The sequence below is a fragment of the Leopardus geoffroyi genome, chromosome A2 (genome assembly GCF_018350155.1).
Source record: "Leopardus geoffroyi isolate Oge1 chromosome A2, O.geoffroyi_Oge1_pat1.0, whole genome shotgun sequence".
Classification (NCBI taxonomy): Eukaryota; Metazoa; Chordata; class Mammalia; order Carnivora; family Felidae; genus Leopardus; species Leopardus geoffroyi.
Genome location: NC_059331.1, coordinates 146,257,609 through 146,278,519, shown reverse-complemented (window position 1 = coordinate 146,278,519; position 20,911 = coordinate 146,257,609). Strand labels below are relative to the sequence as shown.

Sequence of the window (20,911 nt, the reverse complement as noted above, 5' to 3'; positions counted from 1 at the left end):
AGCAGTGTATGTATGTATGTATATGCATATGTACATATGTATGTATACATATATATATATACACACATACATACATATATACACGTTTCATTTTAAAAATTCAATAAATAATCAGCCAAATGGGGCTGGTCCTCCGTTTTGACCCAGACTTCTGAGGCACTTCCCAGGGCAGCCCAAGTCTTGGTAACTGACTTCTGGAGCCTGCCAAAGTGGATCCAAAGAGCTGGGCTGGAGCTGTAAATTTTTGCCACCATATTTCTATGAACTCTATCCCTTTTGTTTATTCAGGAAGTCACCAATATCCAGGTAGTCAGAGAGCTGGGAAAGAAGGGCAGGGTGGGCGTGTGTTACTGGCTAAATCCAGAGGTCCTTGGTGAGGACACATTTAACAGGATGCAGACTCAGAGCACCAACCAGAAAAGTGCCCTCGTCACAGCTTGCTGGCTGATCTGTGTGAGATGGTGGTGCCTTTCTCAAGATGGAACGTTCTACCCTACCACAACGCACCCGCCCATGGGAGGACCTCTGCTATAGCAGAGGACATTGATCTACCCCATGGGAGAGTAAAGGACAAAATGTGGCCCGTGGCAAATTTTAAAGTACCTCTTGGTAAGTCCTGTCACAGCAAAACAGTTTTCAAATAAGCATTTCAGTTAGATATGCGTTACCATGGATTTTTTTTTTCCCTCAGAAAACCCCAAGTCTCCTCCTAGTGAAAGGAATCAGAGGCTCCTAGAATTTTCCTAGGCATCAATTGCCTATCAATAAAGAAAAACTCAAATCAAAGCTCAACCTCTTTCTGCTGTCAGTCATGTCATGAAGGTTTAAGTGGAAATGGGGAAGACATTCAATAAAATATTGATGCTCTCTTACCATTAGCATCTTGGACTCCAGTAAGTGCTCCGACAGCCGCTGCGGTTTCCCCAGACAAGACGATCTGTCCCCCTCCTTGCAAGGTAGCCTCGGCCAGTGTGGCGACAGCATGGGCGGCGGCTTCGCTGTGGGCACAGGAACAGGAGAGGGGGACGTGTAAGTTGGATAAAGGTACAGCACTGCAGCAAGACAAACCATCCTTCCAACCCTTCCTTGGATCTCTCTACTGACTCCATGGGTATGAGCCTACCAGCGAATACTGGAGTCCACTGCTGCTGGGGAGAGCCAGGGGAATTTTTAAATGGTAACAGTAAGTAGCTAGAGAAACCCCAAGTCTTACAGATTTAAAGAGCTAATGTGAGATTTTCTTTAAATCTAGGAAACGGGTGTTTGAGGACAGAAGGCACTCACTGCCAGTGGAAGGTATGATCCACATTGACAGCGCGAAAGCCTTTCTGGTTGGTAATTACAAGGTTTTCTTGTTCTGTTTTCTCTTTATGGTAACACTAGGCAGATTACCTAAAACTGCCCTTTTGGGGACATTCACTTTCGAATGTCCCCTCTCTGTAAAGAGAGCTTTCATACTATTCTTCCTTTCTGATCTTGTCTCCAATAAACTTTTGCCTGCTGCTCAAAAAAACCCAAACAGACAAAACAAAAACTACCCTTTTGTAGCCGAGGACGACAGTACGAGGAGTCAACAACGTGGACCGGCTATTCAATTAATATTAAATAGTAACAATGTGGTTTATATGCGCAACTTCAAGTACAAAGTAATGGCTAACACCCTAACATCCTGCAAAGTCTAGGTTTTCTCTTTGCCTCACTATACATGTGGGCAGTGCTAAATTAAGGCTTGAAATTTTAAATGATCACCATAAGCCCAAACTCCCAGCCTCTAGAAACACAAAGAAACAATAAAATCTCCCTTCCTTGCAAACACTTTGCAGAATAGAAAGGTATTAACCATCTGTTTATAGTGAGCACTATTCTGGCAGTTTGTATCCTATTTTCCTTTCTTCTTGTGATATGCTGGTCCCAAATGCACAAATACCCATTTTTATTGATTCTATGATACCACAAACTAAAAATGCACCATTATTTTATGTGCCAGCAAGCAAGGGAAAAAAAAAAAAAAGCCTGACAATTGTAGTACTGTGGTTTACCATTCAAATTTCAGAGATGTTAAAATGTGAAAGAAGCAGAAATTCAGCACCTCTCCTGGGAAAGTGTCAGCTCCCACTCTGCACGATTCCTGAAGGAGTATCAAACGTGGGCTCAGAGTGGAGGAGGTGGTGTCATTTAGTTTAGCGGGGGGGGGGGGGGGGGGGGGGGGGGCAAAGGCCTGGATTTGACACCAAATAAGCCAGATGAATAAGCTTTGCTCTGAGTTGCAGACTTTGCCTAACTCTGGCAGGCACACTTCGTGGTCACAAGCTGTAGGTGGGGTTGGGTGAGGGACTGTGGACTGGTTAGGGTAGACGTGTCCTGACTATGGGCAAAGCAACATGTACCACACTCAGTAGTGTCACTTTCATTTAAGAAAGCCAGCAGACAAGTAAAGCAACTGACACTATCATTTCCCTGGGGGAATAGAAGGATTCTAGGAAGCAGTAAAAGAAACCCAATGGGTAGAAAAGTCTCATTAAATAGAATATTCCCACTCTCTTCCTAACTTGACTTAATTTTTATGTCTGTGTTCAAGCTATCTTTTTCTGATAATAAAATACATGCGGAAGGCTTGTAAAAATTTCATTAAGTATAAAAGAAACTTTAAACATATCACAGACATAAGTTATTTCCTTCTAATCTTAAATACAGCTTTAAACAGCTAATAATGAGGATTACACTTACTGCTACAGTTTTATAGCCTGCTTTTTTCACCTAACATTGTTTCCCCATGTAAACATTGCGACCTTTATTCAAAATAATAAATAAATGAAAATTGCTGATCCCCCTGCTTTTTTTCCTAGTCATTTATCTGTGGTAACTTTTAATTTCCAGGCTTCCTTTGACTTAGTTCAAGGTTATAGTTATATATTTCAAATTTACTTGCTTCCTTCATAAATATTATATATACTTACAATAGTTGTGAATAATATTTATATTATATATTTATTATATATTTTTATATATTTATGAATTATATAAATAAATATATATATTTTTTTAAAGTAATCTCTACACCCACTGTGGGGCTCGAACTCACAACCCCAAGATCAAGAGTCCCATGCTCCCGAGTCAGCCAGGCACCCCCATTCATAAACATTTGGGGACTAACTGAGCCTGAGCAAAAAGCTCACCAGTCATGGAGTGCACGTGCAGTCCGTAAAAATTAAGATCACCCTCCACTCAGAGGCACACTTCTTGGTGATGTGATGTCCAAAGCCAGTCATTCCATGGTATCTATAACATGAATTTAGAACTAAAGGGGGCCTTTGATCTGGAATTCCTACCAAGGCTATTCTTTACACTTTACATGGTAGACTTTAATTTTAAAGTCCTTCAAGAGTTTTTATTAGATATAGTAAAATGAGTGATGATTTAGTGTCTACATCCTTAATCTTTAATATTTTTCTAAGAAACTTATGTCAAATAACACTACCAGCCAAGTTTACAGTACCCAGGTGTCCTTGATTAATGACAAAAATATTTCATACTCTGGCCTGAGACTTCCTAGAAAGCTGAAGAGTCTGTTCTTTCCGAAAAGCTGCAGCAGTGTGGTATTTGCAAGAAGGAAGCTGTATATGAAAACTGCTTATATGGAAATACTATCTTTGTTTACACGTTACCTCGGTGACTGTTCATTCCCCAGTTTTTATCACAGTGTGTATAATTTTATTTCTGTGACCATCAAAGGTGACGTCCTGCCAGTCTTGGAACTCCTGGACACGTGTTTCAGGTCATTTTTTCTTTTTCTTTCTTTCTTTCTTTTCTTTGTAAAATTTTTTACATTTATTTTTTGAGAGACACAGAGAGACAGAGCACAAGTTGGGGAGGGGCAGAGAGAGGAGACACAGAATCTGAAGCAGGCTCTGAGCTGTCAGCACACAGCCTGACGCGGGGCTCGAACTCACAAACCGTAAGATCATGACCTGAGCCGAAGTCGGATGCTTAACCGACTGAGCCACCCAGGTGCCCCGAGGTCATTTTCTTTAACAACTTTCTAAAATATGTTTGGTAGAAGAAAGGCTGTGAACGAGCACAACCCTAGTGCAACCTGGGAGCAGCAGTCCAAGGGGGATGACAGGCCCATAGGCCAGTGAGGTTAGTTATTTCATCGGCTGCCAGAGGCCAGAGGCAAAGCAGCGAGGGAGGGATCTTTTCCATGGGGGCATAAAGACAACTGTGACTCCTGTGGTCAGCAGGCCTTCATTTCCAAATCTACTTTAAAACCGCTGACACGAGATTTCATGGAGAGAGGGCAAACTTACTGCTAGAAAAAGATGACCTTTACTTCTAAGATGAAGAGGGATGAAAGGGCTTTAAGCTACCGCTTCACAAGTTTTTGACAAATATGTCTAATTTTAAGTCAATAGTACTTTCATTTAAAAAAAACAGTAAATTTTTCCTCAAAAATATGATGCACTTTTTTTTTTTGAACCCAGTGTCTTCACAGCAAAAGAAAAGCAACTCTAAATTCCGGAACAAGAGGACTCAATGCGAGCCTTTGCTTTCCCATAGCGCCGAGTCACAGGAGATGGTAAAAATTGTCTTCGTGTCGACAGCACAGCGTCAATTTCTACTAGAGCAAATGTAGACTCAGTCTATGAATACTTATCATGTATCTGTATATGCAAGGGCTGTACTGACTTAAATTTACTTGTTTAGGAGGGAATATAATCCAGGACAGCTTAACCAACACACTGAAACATCAAATTAATCTTTTTATCGCAACAAATCACATGATGATTTCACTTCCTTTCCCCTCTGGTTGTTTGGCCGAATGCTTTTTTTTTTTTTTTCCAGCTGTAATGCTCTGCACTTCATTTGTTCATTTTGATTCTCTCCCCATCTCCTTTCTAAAGATGCTGATTTATATGTATTTTGAAAATAATTAAAAAATTAACCAGTTTCCACATTTTTTAATGACCGTTTCTCCATACCTCTTTGGATTATTTATAATGCCAGGGTGGGCTGTTTGAGCCCGGGGCCCTTGTTCCGACTTGTTACACAAAACTCTTTTAAACAGCGTGGCTGAAAAACAGGTCTGTCCTGCATCTGTCCTTATCCCCATCTCCCCTCCAACAGGTGAAGGAGCTCCTCTGCCTTCTTATTCCACACCTGCCATGCTGTGCGGCTTCCCTCTCTCCCCTCACTCTGCGCCCACATCTGCCGCTTACGGTGCAGCGGAGGGCAGGTGATCAGTAAAGAACCATGCTTGTTCCAACCGCACCTAAAAGAGGCTAGAAGGAACCAGCGCTAAGAAATCACTTTGTTACCATGGGAACAAAGGCTGGCTATCTCGGTGTAGTTCTAAGATAATTTCCAGCAACAAATTCTGTGGTGAGGCTGGGAGTATCATCTCATCCCACAAAGCAGCAAACACCAAGCGTGCGTGTCTTAAGTCCAAACTTCCTGCCACTGGCCAGTGGGTTACCTCTCTTGGAATCAGAAAGCCCCTAGTAGCCTGCTATAGTCTAGTCTTCATTGCCAGGCTTGGTTTCTTCACCCCCAGCAGAGGCTGCAAAACACCATCCCCCAACACTCACTAGGTTCTGAACTGATTGCAAACAGATTTCAACATCTTTACTCCTCCTACGTGCCACAGTGAACCATGTTCTCCTTCCTTTGGAGTAAACACTATAGCCACCGCAGCTGCATCTGAGTTTGTTAACAAGCCCTCAGGGGAAACCATTACTCTCTTTGCCTTTAGAAATAAGCCCTGCTCCTTACACTAAAGGGAGCCAGAATGGGCCTCATATTTTCCACTATGTGTAGGGTTCCCAGGACACTCACACTTCACTGGAATATCCAAGGTGCTGGCTCAATGAAATCAAGTTTTGCTGGTCTTTAATGGTTAGGCTTCATGCCACAGTAAGGGGTTACCAGGCCAGAGGGAGGTTCCTACCCTGGCCATGGCTTTTTAGGAAGTTTATTTGTGGTCCTTTCTCAAAGGAGTGCGGTTGGGCCAAAGTGTAAGGGGTCAAATAAGACTTTCAGGTTATTGAAAAGCCACATGGTTCAATGGGCTAAGAAAAAGAGTTTCAATCCCAGGTCACTTAGAGTACCCCTGGGTGAGTGCATGTGTGTGTGCGTGTGTGTGTGTGCACACGCGCGCGCTCGTGCACTCCATACCTAATCAACCACCAAGTCTGGCCACACTCCCTTCAAACTCACTTTACCGCCACTCTTACTACTTTAGTTTCCAAGTCTTTAACAAATCACACCTGGTCCGTCTCTTCCTAACTGACCTTCTATTGCTAATCTGTTCTCATTATAAGCAATTCTGAATACACAAAATTGAAAATACAACTTAAATGATAACCCTCGGGTGCCTGGCTGGCTTAGTTGGTAGAGCAAGTGACTCTTGGTCTTGGGGTTGTGCCCCACGTTGGGTGTAGCGATTACTTTAAAATAAAACCTTAAAAAAATGAAAAATACATGGTAACTGTAATTCCTGAAGTGCTAACTAGGGGCTGTGTACTTCGATGAGAATTTTACTTACATCATCTCCGTGAAACTTTTTTAATTCCATATGATAAGAATTAGCCTTATAATGATGAGGAAACCAAGGCCTAGGGGTTAAATTTCTCAAGATCAAATGGCTAGTAAGTGGCAGAGCTAGAATTCGAACCTGAATCTATGTGACCTCAGAACCTTCTTCTCAGCCCCCCCATACTATACAGCCACACGGAAGTCATTTGCGCGTCAGCTTATCGAGGCTTTCTAGTTATTTATCACAACCAATCTAAACTTCGGCTGACTCTTCTATTTTGGAGGAGGTGATCCCCTTCCTCTGAATTTCTGCAGTGCTCGTGGTGTGTACTACATGATTCAACAGTGCATTAAATTCTGAGGAATAGTGTTCACTAACTGTTTTACTTAAGTCAATTTCCCCAGTGTTAATAACATGACTTCTTTGAGGGCAGGCATGGTATCTTAGAGCGCTGTTTATTTACAACCTTACCTAGCAGAGTGCAGGCATGTCCTAAGAGTTCAGTGACTGTCTGAGACTAACAACAGCTGCTGCACATAATGGTGGCAGCAGACCTACCGTACGCCCGGCACTGATCTAAGGATCTCGCACGCATTGGCTTTCTCAGTTCTCACAACACCCCTACCCAACAGGGGTAGCTGCTGTTTTTATCCCCATTTTACAGAAGAGGAAAGCCTGGGCACTGAGTTCAAGTAAATTATCCAAGGTCAAACAGCTAAATGGGTGATGGAGTTGTAGTTTAAACCCAGATTGTCTGGCTTTAAGGCCCATACTCTTAAATATTGGTTAAAATGCCTGGGTCTGCTGGAAAATAAAATTATGTCCGCAATGAAGAAGAAAAAGAATGATGTGGGGATGATCTTTTCTGTCAACAGAACCAACAGAAGGAAACCAAGCAGGGAACAATATAATTTAGTTTTGGAAACCTTCAATCACCAGTAAGCCAAAACTGATTTCAGAAAGTCACTGATAAGGAAAACATTTCCTGGAAAGTCAGTAAAATCAGCTCTCAACATGGATTAAATGGATTAATGTCCCTAACAAAAAGTAGTTTCAGGGTGACTGGGTGGCTCAGTCAGTTAAGCATCCGACTTCGGCCCAGGTCCCGATCTCACGGTTCGTGGGTTTGAGCCCTGCGTCGGGCTCCGTGCTGAAAGCTCGGAGCCTGGAGCTTGCTTCGGATTCTGTGTCTCCTTCTCTCTGTCCCTCCCCCGCTCACTGTTTCTGTCTCTCAAAAATAAATAAGTGTAGGGGCGCCTGGGTGGCTCAGTCGGTTAAGCGTCCGACTTCAGCTCAGGTCATGATCTCGTGGTTCGTGAGTTCGAGCCCCACGTCGGGCTCTGTGCTGACAGCTCAGAGCCTGGAGCCTGCGTCTCCCTCTCTCTCTGCCCCTCCCCTTCTTGCACTCTCTCTCTCTCAAAAATAAACAAATAAATAAATAAATAAGTAAGTAAGTAAGTAAGTAAGTAAGTAAGTAAATGTAAAAAAAAAAAAAAAAGGTGGTTTCTTTTGTAGAAGTGAAAGAATGACTAAAAGCAATTTGTTTTGTAGGGTAAATAGAAAATCAATCCTGAAGCTTCTTGCTTTATTATATCCTTTGGTCCCATTAAAAACACAAAGTCCTCAAACCTTGCGTTTTTTGGTTTGTTAAAGGGCACAGAATAGGAGAAAGGAAAAGGGATCACGGTCTCTTGACCAGCAGACTCGAGCTGGAAGTCAGAAGGCAGGACTGGCTGTGGGGGTGGGTGACGGAGCGCAGGAACGGGCTGGGAAAGGCTGGTGATAAGTCAAATGACGATACTCCGTGGGCTGAGAGGATTAAGCTCCAACTGCCAACTGTGACAAACTGAAGTGCAACGTTTCTCTTTACAACCTACAGGCAGGGGCAGATCCACTATCCTCATCTAGTCCCCCACCCCTGCCTCCACCTGTTGAGTGCCATGGTGACTGTAGCTCCCTGTTGCATCTCCTGAGAAGCTGCCACTGCGGCCTCTGCCAGTGACGCCACGGCCTGGGTGGCCTCTGATGCTTGCGTCGTCTGGATGGTCATCTCACCTCCTTGTAACGTGGCCCAATTTTGTTCCACCTGAGGCAGAGAGGACACGATAGTAAAGAATCAAAGTCACAAAAGGCTTATGATAACATTGCTATGTGCTCAGCCAAATACAGACACATTTTTAAATTAGCATGACCTACAATGTACAGAACAGGGTTTTTAGTATGCTATCTTTTGTGTATGAAAAGGGGGGGTATTAGAATATATATTTGAATTTACTTATATTTGCATAAAGAAATTTTGGAAGGACACAAAAGAAACCATTGAAATTATTTTCCTTGGTGTGTGTGGGGGGAAGGGAGTTGTGGGAATAGGTTGGATAGGAGACAGAAAGCAAGATTTTCCAATGTATACTTTTAAATATATCTGAGACATATCAATGTATTACCTATTCTTTTGAGTTCTTTTGAATAGGTAATATATTGATACGGCTCAGATTGAAAATTGTGACTAAACCAAAAAATTTAAAAATTAGCACTTTTGAATAGACAGTAAACATAATTTTGAAAACATTCAAATGGTACCAAAGGGCATATAATGCCAGTACTCCAGACCTTGAGTACAGAGGTGACTACTGTTCCCTATTTCTTGTGTAGCTTTGCAGGGATAGTCTCTTTATATGCAAGCTTATTTACACACACACACTCACTATTTCCCCCTTTCTACTCCTTCCTAAAAAATATAAATGGCAGCATATTCTTTGTTATCTTTTGGTACCTTGCTTGTTTCACCAACAATACATCTCTGAAATGATTCTATTTTGGAATGTATAAAACTGCTTCATTCATTCATGATTCATAACAATGGCTGCAAACATTGTATTGTAGAGGTACACCATGATTTATTTAACCAGCCATCTTTTAAAGGGCATTTAGGTAGTTTTTAGTCTTTTGCTATTACAAGCAATACTGTGATGGATATCTTTACATACTATGTTGTATATTTTTGGGGAGTCTATTTATAGAATGAATTCTTAGAAGTGGGATTGTATATCAGTTATGCTGTATTTTAACTTTTGATGGAAACTGCCAAATTCAGGAAACAATTTTTTTTTTTAATGTAGCAAAAACTGCTTGCCTTTTAGTCGGCGGGGAGGGGGGTAGAATTATGAAGAAACAAAATGAAACAAACAAAAAACTGTGGTGACAGGACAAATTAGATTTCAGGTGTGCAAGATTTAGCACAGGGGTTCTCAGCATTGGCACGATTAACATTTGAAGCCAGACAAGTCTTTGCTGTGGGGGGCTGTCCTGTGCCATGCAGGACGTTTAGCAGCATCCCTGGCTTCTACCTACTACCAGATGCTAACAGCACCCTCCTCGGTCATGAGAATCCAAAACATCTCCAGATATTATCAAATGTCCTGGGTGTGTGGCGGGCGGTGCCCTAACTGAGAACCACATTTAGAGGTTTCTCAGTCCTAGATACCCGTGTCTAGCTACTTCAGTCGGTTTTGCTCGATAAGTGTTAGCTGATGAATTATTCCCCCTCAAAAACAAAAAGCGGCAGGGACAGCGTGAAAGCAATTTCTATTCGAAAATATGGAAGGTGGCAAATCAATTTCTATGGACTCGGGTCTCAGGACATTAGCTCTGCTTACTGGAGCTCTTACTGTTCCTGATTCGTACTGCTTGGGCCCGGTGAGTGGAGACCTCGTGCCTCCTGCATGTTTACTGTGTCCCAAGCTTAGGAGAGGTAGAGATTTAAAATGCCTCCTGCTTTGGTTCTATGACCACACTTAGATTATGATGGTGCTTCTCAGAATGCCTGTCAAAAGCCTCCCAGAAAATGGGACGCTCCTTTGAACTACCCTAGTTTTCGCCCTGAGTTCGCACAGGCAGTGGCTTGTGCCAGCAAAACTTCAGGGCCCGTCACTAAGAGGCAGAGACATCCCACTTCCTTCCCTTAGAGCTGCAAATTTGCCCACTTGGGAACTCACAAAACTCTTGCTTCCCGGGAGTTAGTATCTCTTTGATTTCATTACTCCAGTGAGTGTCAGTGTAAATAATGCCACTTTCAACGGCAAGCTACACCGCGAATCCGCAGATGGTCTATGATTGCGCTCAAAACATCAGCCGAAGCCGGCCAGTCCTGTCACCTTTTGCCATTAAACAGTCTTCCTCTTTCCAGATCTGCCCGTCTAGATTTTTGCCCATCCCACTGCAGAGCTTGGCCTAGTGCAGCTCTCCCAAGACTCAGACTCCAATGGTAGCAATTTAATGTATACACATTTAGTTACAACTGTATTTGCAGTAAAAATGGTATTAGAAAGTTGCCATATACAGTATACTTTAAGGAAGTTAAATTATATGGCATGAAAGATTAATGGATGGTGGCAAAGGGTAGAGAGGAAGTAGGAAGAAGAAGCAGACGAAGAGATTTCTATTCAGAATAATGGCAGGTGATAAATAAATCACTTGGGTGTTAACATTTCTTTGGAATTTCCTATTCTTCAGCCTCAGTGCTTTAGTTGTATTTGCTTGAGCTCTTGTTGCTCTCCCTTTCCATCTGTTGGGAGCCACTGTGTGGTTATCTATGCCGGATGTCACCATGTCCCAGAGAAAGGGCCCCAAGCCCTAGGAGGGAAAGATATTCAGAGGATGTACAGTTAGCATCAATGCTTTTCTGAGAGACCCACTCCAACGAGGCCCTCCAAACTGTGGTTACTCTTATCCCTCTAGCTACAGTGAACCCCGAGGCCCTTCCACGCTTTCCCAGTGCAGTGCGCTGCATGCACTCCTTTTGATAGGAACACAACTCCTAGCTTGGCTTCCCGTTCACCCTTCTAGTCTGAACTCAGGTGAGCCCGAAGGAGCCCAGACAACTCCACTCCCCTATGGTCCAAGGCTCAGGACCTCTCCTGTGTGTTCCACAGCACCCCAGGCTTGCTTCTACTAAATTCTTACCTCATTGCCATTGTGCTTTGGTATGTTTTTCTCTACCACCTACCTGTGTGCTCCTGAAGAGCAAGAGCAGCCTTTAATTTCCTGTATCTACAGAATCTCATGTACCTGGCATAGGGCTCAGAAAGTATACTGAATGGCAGGATGGAGAACGTATTCCTTTATTCATGTTTTCCTACTTGTTCTTTAGCCTACCTGGATCTCAGTTAAACTGACATTCGTTAAAAAAACCATCTAAAGTAAGTCGTGCTACTGTTACTGTTACGTGTTGATGGTTCAGTTTTAAATTCATGTCTCCGGGGTGTCTGGGTGGCTCAGTCGGTTAATCGTCCGACTCTCGATTTCAGCTCAGGTCATGATCTCATGGTTCGTGAGTTGGAGCCCCACATCGGGGCTGTCTGGCATTATTCTCTCTCTCTCATCTCTCTCTGCCCCTACCCCACTTTGCACTCTCTCTCTCTCAAAATAAATAAACTTCAAAAAAAAAAAAAGAAAAAAAAAAACAACACAACTTTAAAATTCATGTCTCCAATGTCTTTGTACTTTGGTTTCTTCTTCTTCTAACAGAACCACATATACCATGATAATCAGATACCATTCTATTTCAAAATTTGACTTTCCTGCCACTTAAATGCAATTAACATCACCACTACCAATTGGTGGTCTTATCACACAACAGAGTAAATTCTCAAACTCATGTGCATTTGCAAATATGCCATCAAAACTGAAATTGTATAAATACTTTGAAATCAACATAGTTTATTTCACAATATTTTGAAATTCTTTCCTTGTTCATTTCTAAATGTCTATGCAACTTGTTCTGTGTCCTTAATTAGTTTAAAGCTGCCTAAGGTGAGAGATTTTTTTTTTGTTTCTTTGAAACTACAGTCAACCCTGGAACAACACAGGTTTGAACTCTCTGGGTCTGCTTATAAGTGGATTTGTTTTTCAATAAACACAGTAGTACAGTACTGTAAGCATGTTTTCCTTATAGTTTTCTTAATAACATTTTCTTTAGCTTGTTTTATTGTAAGAATACAGGATACAACACATATAACACACAAAATACGTGCTAATCGATTGTTTATGTTATCAGTAAGGCTTCTGCTTGATCCTAGGCTATTAAATTTTGAAGGAGTCAAAGTTGTACGTGAATTTGACTGCACAGGGGGATCAGCGCCCTTATCTCTCATGCTGTTCAAGGGTCAACTGTACTTAGAATTGTTGGGTATTCTGAGCACACAGAGTACTCAAAAAGAGTACTCAAAAAGATTTGGGAGACCATGTATTACCACAAGAGACAGGCCCCCAGTGTCCTTCTAATAAATGTAACTAAAGGTAACTAACTGGATTTCGAAGGCAATGTGGTCTAATGGTAAGAGCTCCCTCTCACAGGCAAGGTTAGGATAACAAAATGACCTCACAACTTCTAAAAGTGTAGGTATCGTTTATTTTTGTAGAGTACTTTCTATTCCTTGGGAGAAAAGATGCTAAATAAAAGGCAGTAGGATGTTTTTACTGAGTCATCTGATGTAATGTTTCATTAACTTGATGTGGTCTTATCTGCCATTAAGTAGTGAGGTATTTTGAGTAATTTCAGTTCTTACGGTTCACAACTGAGAGGCTAACAACCACGTCAACATCTAGGACAAATGAGAAGCCAAATAAATCACACTATAAAATGGAAAACATTTTGTCACTTTCTGAGATAACCTGTGCTTCTTCTCTTTGTTTTGTTTCATTGGAAGTGCGGGAGGAGTTCCTTTTTTTTTTTTTTTTTTTTTTAATCTGACTGAATTTGGGTGTGTACCAGCAGGCTATTTCTGTCATCCACCCACTTCTACAACAGATGACTTATAAATAATGTTAGTGTGCTGAAAAAGCCCTAGGTAAGTAACTGAGATTTTTTTTCTTTATTCTTCATATTTTTCCGTGAACTTCTGAATGTGTTAATTACCACCATATATGTGAAGTTATTTAGTAAAATGGGCTCCAAAGAATTAGTCCCTAGAGAAGTGTTTAAGAAACACAAAGTCACTTTCTTTAAATAGTATCACGAAACTTCCAGTAGTGAGGAGATATGGTTGATAACTTTGAGTAAGTCAAAGAGTTAACAAATTCAGTAAACGCACCCACCACTGTCTTTTCTCTCTCTTTCACACTTCAAGGAGAGCCCTCCAGTTTTAGTGTTTGGGGACTGACGAGTTTTTCCCTCAGCTATTCCATACTCTTACATGATGTTTATATACTTCTAAAAGTCAATATCCTGTTGACTGTTACCTTTCTATACTGCAAAACCAAACGCTGGCTCCTGCCCCCAAACCTCAGACTCCCTAGCCGGAAACAATCTCTCCTGAAGGCATAGACCACTGTGCAGCATGTCCTACAGCATGGACCATGATTCATTTCTGCAGACATTTCTCTCCCCCTCCAGACAGGAGCTTCTTGAGGAGCAGGGTTCCTGTGTAAATCAACTCCACGCATCTAACACATCATTGCGTTATGGCAGGGGCTCACTTCATGCTGGCTGACCGGGTAGCCCGGTTGTTTCTCTTCATCCCCCTAGCCATGAGACTTTTATCAGTTCTCTCCCTTTCCTGAGTTGCACAAGTGAAAATGAGTTTGTGGTGTTCTGAGTGGAAATGCGCCATGGTTTTGAACAAGGGTACCTTTAGCTTTATTTCTAACACTGCTCTTTGACATTTGTTCGCTGTTTTTCCCACTTCACGGGTATACCACCCTGGTACCTTTAGGGGAAAAGCCTGCAGTGCCTTAACGAACCCTTTCCTGACCTTCACTGATGGCTCAGAGCTCAGAGCCTAGACAGCAGTTTCTAAACGTGTTACACAGCTCCGACACTTATTCTGTGACTTTGGGCAAGTCACCTAACCTCTACGTGTTTCTGTTTTCTCATCTATAAAGTGAAGATGATAACAGAACCTATTCTTAATAGAGGGTTGAGAGCACTTGGTTTATCAAGTGCTCAGTTAAAGGTAGCTACCTTTAGGTTAACATCCCATGGTTACCTTGATTTTGGTAGAGGAGTATTTTCTCATAAGGTCTTTTCAAAGGCATATTTAAAATGTAATAACTGATGACTACCGATTTACAAACATATCTATCCCTTCAAAGAACTCTTTGGTCAGCTCTAGTTTTAACGATCTAATTGTTAAAAAATTAAGCCCAACGATTAAATTCTTTGGGATTCACGGCATAAAAGTGTGACACAGATAATCTCTTTTTGCTATGTATTATACAAAAATGCTATACTGCAAACGTAAAGTTGTAAGTTTCTGACTGGTCTAAATCATAAAGATCTAGAACTTTCAATTATTGTAATTCATATACACAGCATGAGATACTCTGCAAAACTGTCATGGTCTGATGTTTCAAAAGGTTCATGCTACAGATGTGTAAGCTGCCTGGTGTCGTTATCTTCTGGACCCTAACTACTCCCTCACCTACACATTTAAGTATTTAAGCAGCTGTAGAACAAATCCTCTTTCTTACCTCTCCATCAGCCACAGCAGAATAATTCACTTGGGCAACAGTGACTGTGGTTGGCAATTCTGAAGCATCAGCCAATGTGGCTACTGTTGCCCCTGTACCAACCTAAAGAAAAATATGGAAAGTGAGGCGTGTCAGTGGATGGATTCTTCTACCTTTCCTTTACTCAGGAGTCAAGATTCATTTAATCCACAATTCAGCATAGGTACTGGTTAATATGCTTCATAATGTGAAATGAGTGTCTAAAGTCGTCTCAGACACTTACAGGAGTTCCAGAATTTTATTTCAACCAAATAAATCAATATGAGAAGCTATCATGTTTCACCATCGGTGCCCAGTATCAGTCAACCAACTTTCTACTCTTATCCCAATCTGAATTTTAGACATTCCCTATCTACTAACAAATTGTGTTTTACCTCAGAAGAGGTAATTTAGAAGGAATAGCTCCTAGCCCCTGACAGAATGAAAGCATAAAAAAGATGCCATTTTTATAGTGCTTTGTTCAGGAAACGTCCAGAAAAGCTATCTTATAGCTCTGTAGCTAACAAATTGGGAACAATTTAAAATATTTTTTAAAAATGAATTTCAGATAGAAAGATCTTGAGGAGCTTTAAAAAGTTACATAAGGGTTTACATGAAGCAAACTTTCTCCAGTCTGAGGTGAGGTGCCCACCGGTCCACCTCAGAAACCACAGTTTCGTAACCATAGTTTTACTCACCTGGATAAGTGAGACAGTGCCGTCAGGGTTACTAAAGGTCTGGACTACGGTCTGTGATGGTACAAGATGGGCTATACTGTGTGTGGTTGTGGCCTGTGTTTGTGTTTGCTGATCTTCAAAAGCATACAAAAGGTCCTCCCGCCCATGCTGTTTATAACAGTTTTTAACTATGGTCCGTAGTGCCTGGGTCCATGAAACCTGTCACCAAAAGACCAGAAAAGCACATTTAAAAAGTCACAAAGAATGTTGGTCATTCAGTCCCACTACGGAATAAGCAGCTGCTTATTTAACAAACCAAATCAAACCTATACAGAGTGAGCTCCCTCAGGCCGATTGTGGCACAAAGAAACTCGGCACTAAACGCCAAAGATCTCCCACCGGTTTCCTTCCTGAGCAAAGTCTGGTTTAGGTTTTGGGTTTTATACCCCATCCTAACCTGAGGCCAACTCTTAAACTTCTCACAAAAGAAGCTTACTCTTTTGCCAAGAATTTTATGTTAAGATTCCCAATAAACTTCCAAGCTAAGAAACAAATATGCAGAAAAGGCAAGGGATGACAATTAGTTGAGTCCACCTTTTTAAAAAGTGTCGTTATCAGCCGCCTCCACCAACTTCACATCTAATTCTATTATTTATATTTTTCAACGGTGGTTCTTGCTAACCAGGAATAAGGACATTTCTAAGTCTTTGAAGTAATTAATGCTTTTTCCTGAAGTTTCTTCCGTTTTTTGCAATCATCTCATAATATAAAAACTGCTCCAAAAGGCAACTAGGCAGAAGGAAGTGTAAATTCAGGGACCCATCCCACGTCTACAGTGATGATGTGATGAATGGGAAAGGCTGCAAATCAGAGAATATCAGACTTCTTTTGGGAGATAGGTTCAACTATCACACACATGTTTTTAGGCTTTTTAGCGCAGTTGATTCAGAATGGAAAAACAACAGGCTACTCAGGTCTGAGAAACCCTCACCCTCTGCTTTTGCTCTTCTGTGCGGACGTCGCTCCGGACGTTTGCCCACGGGATATCTTCAGGCCACCAGATGGGCTTGCAGCTTTCTTTGCCCCAGCCTGGTTTTCCCCGACCTGTGGAGTACTTGAGCATCTCTGGAATAAATGCCCGAAGCTGGGCCTAGAAGACAAGAGTGTGGTCATCAGCAGTCATGAAAGACATCTGGGATGTCTTTGTATCTTCCACCAAATTCTAAGATAATAAAACAGAGAGCTTTCCTGGAGGGTCCCAGAGAATTCCAAGATGTGAATGATGAGAACCCACTGTTTTCCACAGGTTACCACAGCTCCATGGGTGACTGAGAATTATACACGTGTGTGTGTGTGTATGTGTGTGTGTGTGTGTATGTTGGTAAAGTATACATTAAGCTGTATTTCACAGCCCCTACTTGTCCTTAGAAGATGAATACCTGGGGGCGCCTGGGTGGCGCAGTCGGTTAAGCGTCCGACTACAGCCAGGTCACGATCTCGCGGTCCGTGAGTTAGAGCCCCGCGTCGGGCTCTGGGCTGATGGCTCAGAGCCTGGAGCCTATTTCCGATTCTGTGTCTCCCTCTCTCTCTGCCCCTCCCCCGTTCATGCTCTGTCTCTCTCTGTCCCAAAAATAAATAAACGTTGAAAAAAAAAAATTAAAAAAAAAAAAAAAAAAGAAGATGAATACCTGCCCTCAAGTTTGATTTCTCCCTAAGATACTACTGATGACATTTCCCTCATTTCCCTTCTACAGTTTTCCATGCATTCAAGGTGTCTAACAAAGTCAACATGTTTTCAGTATTGTTCTGGAGTTAGGAACCTGGCAATTAGATAAGGGAAATAAGAGGTGAGGAGCAGGTAGGATCATCATTATTTGTAGGTGATAGGACTGTGCGTCTGGAAAACCCCAGAGAATCAAATGAAAAACTACTATAAACAGCAAGAGAATTCAGGAAGCTGGTTGTTTACAAACAGGAAAATAAATAGGCTCTACTTAAAAAGGGAAAATGACCCTAAAGCTTTTCCTGAAAATTTCTAGTATGCTAGGCCAATGTCTGTGAGTCTGACATACAATAGAGTCAAGCATATGTCATCTTAAACACATTATGGACTTCATGCAGATTTATTTTACAAACTGAATCCAGACCAAGCAGGTGTTAAACCAGAGACAATGGCCATTCTTTATCTCCTGGCACAGTAACCATATTGAGTGTATATGTTGGAGGAGGAGGGGAGCCTACTTTGTGAACATTCTTAATTGTCTACAATGATTTTTGGCAAGAGAAGCAATTAATCAAATTATAACATCCCTCCCCAGACCTACTGCTTTCCTTTTAACTCCTGCAACACTTCAGAGATAAGCAGCATCCTTCAACTAAGGACACACTCACACTGCCTCTATACCTAAAGACCAAAAGGATAACACAGTTTCGGCAATGAGTCAGACCCAAGGACATGGGCTTGCAGGTGTAAAAGAGAGAGAAGGCGGGGGGGGGGGGGGCAACAGAAATGGAAATACTTAAGTATTAATGAGAGAATGAGTGCAACACCACTTTTATACTGAAGAGCCTATTTAAATATCAGGTGTTCTTATTTGAATAATATTTTACCAGAAGATGATACCAATTCTTATATAATTATCATATCATATAATAATAGGGAATCATGCTTCCCTAATAAACAGAGCTCTGGTTGACGATATTTACACCGTCAATCCTTGTGCCCAGCCTGCTACTTCACCTCCCCGAGTCCGCCTCTCCCAGACAGTCTCCTGCCTACAGGATATGATATAATATACTCCATATATATTTGGCTCTGCGACATCAAGCAGCAGGCTAATAGAAATGTATCCGTTTGCAAACCCAGGCTATCAGCTGGCTCATGAGGTCATCTCTTCAGTTATTTTAAGAAAGTGCATCTCAAAGTCATTTTTTCCCTTTATCTTAGTTTCCTGGGAGTGTGTCTTTTTCTAGCCTCAGACACATAGAGAAGGAAAAGGCTTAATCCTCACACACAATATTTGCGTTTCCTCATATAAAAAAAAATGGCTTTCGTCCGTCTCTTTTCTTCTAATCCCATGAACGAACATTCTCCAAAAGGAGAGTTCTTTATATCTGTACCTAGCAGAGGCTGGAGATAATGAAATAAGAAGGCTAAATACCTTTAAATTAACAAAAGACGACAGTGTTCAGAAGGAACTCGCTGTCAGAGTCTGCTCAAATCCCGCCTGGAACCCCATGCATTCTCTAATTCTGACTTCCAGCTTCTGACGCCTCACCCGTTCGCACCACAGTCTCCCACGCTCCCCAGTCCTGGGTCACCCTGGCACATGGCTGTCTTGCATTTTGGCTCTCTCATATCAGGCTTTCCACTGGGTTTCAAGGACTCATAGGTTATGGGAAGTGTGGGCAGAGCACCAGCCTACTCACTTCAAAGCCTCCTCTGCCCTCTCTCCAACCACCTATCTTCTTGAAGTCTTACTCTTGGCCAGGAGAACCCCACCTTCTTTCCCTAGACAGCCAAGCTCAAAATCTCGGTCAGCTTTACCTCTTTCCTTCAAACCCATCTAGCTACTCCGTGCAGGTTCAGTTCTTTCTTCTTTGAAGTGCCTGGGCTCTCCATCACTTCTTCTCTAGTCCCACCTTTGTCCCCACTTCCCAGCCCAAGGCTAGTACATCCTTCCAGATGACCTTCTTGTGTAACTCCATATTCTCCCCTCTCTTCCCATCCCATGTATCCTTAACAGACAGGTTTCCCTAAATGCTGCGCAGCTCCAAGGCTCAAAAACTTTCAAATGGCTTCTCACTACTAGCAACTCAACTGGACTCCTCTGTCCAGCTTTGCCACCTGCCACCGCCTGGCCTCCCACCACACTCAGTTTCTGCTAATTGCCAACAAGCAGCCTTGGTTCTCATTAGGTGAGTCTCTGCACTGTCTTATAAACTGAACTCATTTCTGCTTCTATGCCTTCAGATTTGTTCCCCCCATGGGAGCACCTTCTCAAGCTCAAGCTTCAAGCCGACACTTGTTCCCTATTGCCCAGCAAATCCCACATTCTTTGTGAAATAGATCTTGACTACTTCTTGAGTCAGTTTGTTCTCAATCACTCAATAAGAACACAAGCTCTAGACTCAGAGAGTTGGCTCGGAACACTAGCTCGCTCTCTGAATCTTAATTCCCTCAACTGCAAAGCAGTAATGATAATGGCAAGCATATAGGGTCAATTCAAAGGATCACATAGTGGGTATATATACATAGCTGCATTGAATGAATAGCAGTTTTACTATTATTACTTCAGTCATCAGCCCTCTTTTTTTTTTTTAAGTTTATTTAGTTAATATGAGAGAGAGATAGAGCCTTGGGAGAGAAAGGATCCCAACAGGCTCATTGTCAGCACAGAGCACGATGTGGGCATTGAACCCACAGTGAGATCACTACCTGAGCCAAAACCAAGAGTCAGACATCCAACCGAATGAACCACCCAGGCACCCGCCTCTTCAAATTCAATGAAAAAACCAATGTTCTGAAATGGTTTTCTAATACTAAACACAGTGATGTACGGAAAGACATTTATCCTTAGTTCTTCAAGGTGGGTATGGTGAAAAAATGCAGAAGAGGCAGAAGAACGAGTTTGTAAGTATCTGTGTAAATATGGTTGAAGAAGAGAAATAAAGAATGCTAGAATCAAAAAGCGACCATCTAGACCAATTCCATGCCTTCAGGAAGGGAGTTATTACTCACATGCCCCAATACATAGATAGTGCAGGTGATTTGTTCTGCGGGATCTTCAAGCATTTAAAATTTTTTTTTCCTTTTTTAATGTTTATTTATTTTTTGAAAGACAGAGCACGAGCCAGGGAGGGCCAGAGAGAGAGGGAGAAACAGAATCTGAAACAGTCTCCAGGCTCTGAGCTGTCAGCACAGAGCCTGACGTGGGGCTCGAACTCACAAACCATGAGATCATGATCTGAGCTGAAGTCAGACGCTTAACTGACAGAGTCACCCAGGCGACCCTGAGCATTTTTTTAAAAGTGTACAAGCAGATTACTAATGGAAATTATTAGAAAAGGGGACTCAGTGTAACCATAATTAGAAGAAAGAGAGAACAAGACCTAGGAAGCCTGTCAAAGATGTTCTATGTGTCAGAAACCTGGATAGGAAATGTGTCAAAGCCCTGGGAAGAAGAGAGTAGGAGAGACAAGCAACATGGTGGAG

General features: G+C 42.0%; 1 protein-coding gene across 8 annotated transcripts in view; it reads right to left on the bottom strand.

Annotated features, from left to right (window-relative positions):
* The window catches only part of NRF1 (nuclear respiratory factor 1), a 145,348-nt gene that overhangs the window by 32,109 nt on the left and 92,328 nt on the right, over positions 1–20,911 (bottom strand). For 3 of the 8 annotated variants that reach the window (XM_045495617.1, XM_045495620.1, XM_045495619.1), the window contains exons 6-11: positions 16,688–16,846; positions 15,718–15,915; positions 15,002–15,103; positions 11,006–11,164; positions 8,461–8,618; positions 874–998 (exon numbers count right to left, since the gene is read on the bottom strand). In XM_045495617.1, the coding sequence (XP_045351573.1) occupies positions 874–998; positions 8,461–8,618; positions 11,006–11,164; positions 15,002–15,103; positions 15,718–15,915; positions 16,688–16,846 (901 nt within the window). Of the gene's footprint in view, positions 1–873; positions 999–8,103; positions 8,379–8,460; positions 8,619–11,005; positions 11,165–15,001; positions 15,104–15,717; positions 15,916–16,687; positions 16,847–20,911 lie in introns of those variants that run through there. The other 5 variants (XM_045495621.1, XM_045495624.1, XM_045495622.1 and 2 more) reach the window with 3 other exon arrangements.